The following is a 6,033-nucleotide window of genomic DNA, read 5'->3' as shown; positions in this document are numbered from 1 at the left end:
TCTCGTGCAAGGGTGGCTCACGTGGTTCTTGTCGAGGTATCGACACAGTCTCCGCCTTGTCATTCTACTGGATTTGTGTCACCTATGAAATTCGTCACCTGTGGGAACATCTACTCTAGTCACTCTAGTTTTTGCTCAGTTGTCTGTAGATGGCACCCCTATGGGTGCTACTCCAAGAGATACTACCCCCATAGGTACACCAAATATACAAGGGTCTCCTAGATATACCCAGGAGCATGGTCACAGGTGGGAGATGACACATCTTAGGCATAGCCTAGAGGGGTATGGATACCTTGTAGATGATAGGATAGGAGCCGTCATCATGAATGATAAGGAGAGGAGGGTAATGGCTCGTATGAGAGTTGTATCAACAAGTTTTTGGACATGTCTTAGATCATTGGAAAAGCATACCAAAGGGGGACAAGGACTACATAGTAGCATCCTTGTATAAGGAGTTTCTGGTACCCGCCGCAATAGATAGGTTTTCCACTGGTTGGATGATGGAGTGCATACGTGCGTACATGTCACACAAATGATCGAACGCACACATGTATCTTAATAGTGGGGCCTCAAAGCCCGAGTGACTAAATATAAATGACTTGCGCCGACTCAAGGAGGCTACAGATTCTCCAAGACGTTGGAGACAGCAACTCGAGGCGGTGAGGGCACGACTAGAGGCAAGAGTGGTCCATCATCTTGGAAGTGGCGAACACATGACTTATCTGGAGGACTTTGTAAGTTTTTCTTTTGTTCTGCTTACTTTTTTTTTTGCGATATCCCTTGTATTGACAATTATGTTTCTAATAGTTGTAATTTGTTTTCTTTACAGCACTCCATTACAAGCTGCGATCACATCAATCTAGAAACTCGATATGCAGAGAGAGACAGTCTCACTGCATTGATCGACCAATTGTATGGACGTGACGGCCCAATAAGTCACTCATCTTTCTTGTCCATAGTAATTTTAATTAAAATGTATTATTGTATGGTGAGCTGATGTATAGTTTCTTTTTTTGCAAAGTCCATTCGATGCTTCTTTGCGACGAGAGAAGCTTTCAGATGGCTAAGATCTATAGCTCACCCTTAAATCTGTGAACACACATCCTCTTCTTTTTTTATCATGTGATTTATGTAGGCATTTTCTATACACTATGTTGTTATCATCATTTGTATCTTGCCACGATTCTGTCATCGCTTTCATTACGTAATCTTGTACTTAATTCATGTATTAGTCTAGTTGTGGATTCAAATACACTTTGCCTTCATTTTGATGACCATTGTACACCTTACTCTAACTCTTTTGTATAGCCCAAATACAAAAAAAATAAACTGTAAATATCACTATTAGCGTCGCAAATTTATTGCATGCATTGCTAGCAACAGTTCTATGGCGTCGCTAATACTAATGTGTATAGCGAGACGACGAAGACAATTTTTTTAATGAACATTTTCATCGTTTTGAACGTCAGTATGAGGCTTGTATCTTGTAGTATATTGCACTCATCAATCTTATAAAAGAGTTAGAAATACAAATCTTTTAGTAGTATATTAATAATAACTAGGTACAATTAAATTAAGTTATGTCCATGTGTTTATTGTCCAAAAAGATAATCTTAAATAGAAAGTTTTATAGTCCCTACCTCAAATGTGATAAGACTTGTTTATTCTTCTCACTAATTTGATTTTTATATTTATACACATAATGGTCATGTTTTTATGAATCTTGGTTTTGTTCTCATGCATTTTAAAGACGACAAAAATAGTGCAATTGATCCTTAGAACAATCTAAGGACCAAGAAAGGCATGGAATGAATGGATCCTCCTCCATAAAGGATCAATTTTTTGCCCAAAAGTTCAATATATAATTCATAAATCAATTGCAAAGTTATAGTAGATAGCATTAAGCAACTGACTCTATGAAACATTGCAAATTTGAAAGGAGAAAATCCAACAGTATATAATATACCCTATACTCCCCATGCTGTAGATTTCAATCATGTGGAGAGCCATATACAAGTTTTCAATACTTCCACTCGAATATGTATGCAAACCACTACCACACATCAATACAGAAGTTATGGATGTATGAGTGACTATAGAGAAAATTCAACAAGATAGTTAAGGTGTAAGAGAGAGAGAGAGAGAGAGAGAGAGAGAGAGATCTTGTGCTTTTTTTGAATATTGTGTGTTCACAAGACTATGGACAAGCTTGTTGTGATGACTTGAGACTAAACATATAGTTGGGTGTGCTCTTGTTCCCAATATCTTTCACAAAATTATTTGGAAACAAGAGCACACCCAACTTGTGAACATCATTCTATTGCACCACACTGTAAGTCTAGATCATTATCTCAACTATGATACTAGTGTGGATAAGGTATACAAAAATCAAAATAAACTTTCAAAAACTTTTTAAAACTTTTTTCAAATTCCCCTAGGACGTTTTGTTCCAATATTTTTACTAGGTAGAATATTGCAACCAAGAGAAAGAATGTGAGACACATAAGTTTGGTGTATCACAAATAAATACAAGGCTTCTTTTGTTCACAGAAGTTTGAAAACATGTAAGAACTAAACCTACTCGTGTATCATTCCCACGACTTATAATATTAATGGAAACCAAAATAAACTTGTGGATAAGTAAATGTTATCTCCTTTTCCTTTTAATGAATAATAAACTCAATTGAGTCTATTCATTTACAAAATATTTGCTGCAACGATTTCAGAGAAAAATAGGTGGCTTAAGATTTCATACACTTCTTGAGTAGGGTGATAGCTATCCCACCACATAAATTCGGAAGCATCCTTACATGTGAGATCCTCCTCTAGTTGATTACAAAGGAATGCAACCTCTAGAGTTCCAGAAGAACAACACCCTCTTTTCACATTGTTTATACCTACAGCAACAAGAACAATTGTGAAACATTTTTATAAGATCTAGCATGCACACTAATATGGATGTCAATCTTTTGATATTTTCTTAAGTCATACTAGTACTATGAACGTCGATCTTTTGATATTCTCTTAAGCCATACTAGTAATTACCCATTGTATGTTTGTAAACATCAAGACAAAAATGGTGAGGCATTTGGTTTGGTTTCAAGTAATCCTTAAACCCAAAGGCAAAAGCCTTAGGGAGGGGGTCACGGAACATAAGCATGCATTGCATCACAAACTAAGAATAACAACATTAAAGGTGAGATTTATGTACCATATTTGATTGGATTGTGGTAGATATCCCAAAGTGGAGAATATACATCCAAGTAGAGTATCTTGTAATCACCATGTTGGGCTTGGGTTGCCTTGACAAGGTCTTGAAGGCCTTGGTTAAAGCTAGTTGCAACTTGGTTTGGTCCCTCCACACACTCACCCAAGTTGAGCTTCCCAAGAATAGTGCGCTCAACTGGAAGGCAACCTAAAGGTGGAAGAGAGACAATGACAAGTTTGCGAGCTCCAAGATTGTAAAGCTCCTGGAACAATTGCAAATTATTAGCATGACAATTATTCGAAGGTATCTTCATGTATTCTAACAGTTGGTACTTAATGAAAAAGACCATGAGTTTTGATCTTAATGATTACCAACTAACTAAAACCACATACATAAATGCACATGTTATCATAACATCAATTAAGACCTTAAAATACCTATATATTGAAATTGGTACCTTTATGAAATTTGCTGCATTTTGAAGAAGAAACTTCTTGTAATCATCTTTGTTGAGCTTGTCCATAAGCCGTAGATTGAAGAAGTAATTATTAGCATAATCATTACTACCTGTGCTTAGCAAATACAAGCCTTCTGAGAGAATATAAGATGCTTGCCTATCGCCCACTATTGTAGCCAAGTCATTACGATAATTATTGAAGAGCTTCAATTGTTTTGGAAGAGATATAACATTCTACAAAAAGAAAATTGCAATTATTACAAGTGCGCTCAAAATTGATAAAACATTACATCATACTAATCCAAGAGCGAGCTTTTAGAAACTAAGATTCAAAATAAGTTAACTATTGTACTATGCAGCAATAAATCCAACTCTCACATCCATTAGGTACAACTTTTAACATAGCCGAATTTTTAAAACCTAATAAGAGTTTGAAAGTGGCAATGATTAAAATATTCCACAATATGTTTTCCTAGACCCTAAAAAGCTAGTTTCAAAAAGGCTTAGCAAAAGAAACTTGCAAGACAAATTTTCACAACATAAAGTAGAAACTTAATTATAAAACTTTTGTAAAGTGGAGTGAAAATTGCATGTGTCATAGACAAGTAGATGCATTTTGCTGCCATCATTCATTTTCGATTAACATCCAAGTTTAATGTTTCGATGGAAGTCAAGGGCCTACTAAAGTGACATTGATTAACTTAAATGGTGAGCATTGAGTAATCAATGATGAACAGAAGATATACTCACAAAGAACTTTGCTGTATTATCATTGAAGCCAGAAGCAGAAGAGGCAAAGTTAATGCCTTGAATGATGTTGTTCCCATGGGCTTGGGGATGGAAGTAGGCCAAAGGAGGAGTAAGGCCAAGTAATGAAGCTGCCAAAATCAAACATGTCATATGATTTCCATTTTAAAAGATAGAGAAATAATGACATTATAATAAACAAAGACTATGAAAACCATGACTTGGGGAATTGTGTGTGTGTCCATGCGTGTATGCGCGCATGCATGTGTGGTATGAGTAATCCAAGGCTAAGAAGACCTTAAGTAATCTAATTTACTTTAGCAAAGTCTAAATATATAAGGCTATTCCCCATCAAATTTGAGATATGCTAAATGGATTTCACAATGCGTAATATTTAAATGGCTTCCTTTGCTTACTGCATTTCTCCTGATAAATAAGGCAACGCACACATACATCCATGCATGGAAGGAAGATTAATGTTCTCATAGCAACATCCACCAACCATGCAACATGCAACTAACACAATGTGATCTTAGAGCGAACAATACCAATGATGGGCCCACGGCGCAGAATAATTCGAACAAGAGTAACAGCGAAACATTAATGATCTTGGGTAATGATTACCAAGGAAGTCGGTGGGCAGTTTGCCGTTGCTGAAGCGGCCTGTGGGCTTGCCGTCGACCAGGAAGTCTCGGCCGTAGGGCAGGAAGTTGGCCCGCACCAGCGTCGTCAGGTTGTTGTTCATCCCCACGTCCACCGTCGAGTCCCCGAATACGATCAGCGCCGGAACCAGCTGCTGCTGCTCCTTATTCATCACCATGGATGATTCGGCGGCCATAACAGCTGCCAAGGCAGAAGAAGAAGAGGAAGCAGTAGAAGTAGCAGTAGCCATAGCAGCTGTAGCCGCAGCCCACGTCGAGGAATTAGAAGCCGTAAACGAATTAGCTGTCGACGAAGAAGATGCAGATGATGATGGTGGCCGCAATGATGATGAAGACGGAGAAGAAGAAGCCGCCGCCGCAGCAGAACTACAATGCATCATCATTATCGTCAGCACCATCACCATCATCGTCGTCGTCGTCCCAGCAAGTGCAGCTGCTTCTGCTGCTCCTCCAGCTGATTCCATCCGCCATAGCCGACATTCCTGCACCCGGCGCCACACAAGCCCCCACGCCGTATATTTCCTTCCCTTTTTCATGATTATAAATCCAATACGATCAAAGTATAGTTCGTTCAGCATCCCGCAATATATCAGTTTGAGGATCGGAAGGCCCTGATCGTATGATTCTGAATCGATCCCGATCCCCTCGCAGCGTATGGACATCCCTGCAACATCAATATTACAACCACCATGTTTTCCTAGTATGACAGTAGCTGTCAAGGCTTGAATCAAATCATCACATCACATTATTACCATCTTTTTCGACATCGGTGGGCAGTGACCTCGCATGGATTGCTGCAGCAATTACTGACAGTAGCTTTCAAGGCCTCAATCAAATCACCATATTATTATAATCTTTTTGGACATCTGTCGGCAGTGACCTCGCTTGAATTGCTGCACCAACACAGCTAGCACGCTGCACGGCGTATCAATGCTTTCGTACTACGTAGGCTACTCGGC

At 38.6% G+C, this 6,033-nt stretch overlaps 1 protein-coding gene across 1 annotated transcript; it reads right to left on the bottom strand.

The window, feature by feature from the left end:
• Positions 1–2,556: 2,556 nt before the first annotated feature.
• Positions 2,557–5,798, bottom strand: LOC148018205 (GDSL esterase/lipase At5g03810-like). Its single transcript, XM_087661703.1, has 5 exons — positions 5,037–5,798; positions 4,416–4,543; positions 3,666–3,899; positions 3,212–3,470; positions 2,557–2,897 (listed from the first exon to the last, which is right to left on the bottom strand). The coding sequence occupies exons 1-5, from the start codon at positions 5,734–5,736 to the stop codon at positions 2,698–2,700; spliced, it is 1,521 nt and encodes a 506-aa protein (XP_087517829.1). The 5' UTR covers positions 5,737–5,798; the 3' UTR covers positions 2,557–2,697.
• Positions 5,799–6,033: the final 235 nt, after the last annotated feature.

Source organism: Lygodium microphyllum, chromosome 21 (genome assembly GCF_053477565.2).
Source record: "Lygodium microphyllum isolate KBCC chromosome 21, Lygodium_microphyllum_v1.1.10, whole genome shotgun sequence".
In the NCBI taxonomy this organism is placed as follows: domain Eukaryota; kingdom Viridiplantae; phylum Streptophyta; class Polypodiopsida; order Schizaeales; family Lygodiaceae; genus Lygodium; species Lygodium microphyllum.
Note: the sequence above shows the minus strand (reverse complement) of the source record. Positions and strands in the feature narration are given on the sequence as shown.

Excerpts from the sequence above, each read along its gene's own strand:
- LOC148018205 (XM_087661703.1), bottom strand. The coding sequence starts at position 5,736 with ATGTCCATACGCTGCGAGGGGATCGGGATCGATTCAGAATCATACGAT. Across the intron at positions 3,471-3,665 it reads ATGCAGCAAATTTCATAAAG|GAGCTTTACAATCTTGGAGC; the intron begins GTACCAATTTCA and ends CAATTGTTCCAG. Across the intron at positions 2,898-3,211 it reads CCACAATCCAATCAAATATG|GTATAAACAATGTGAAAAGA; the intron begins GTACATAAATCT and ends TTGTTGCTGTAG.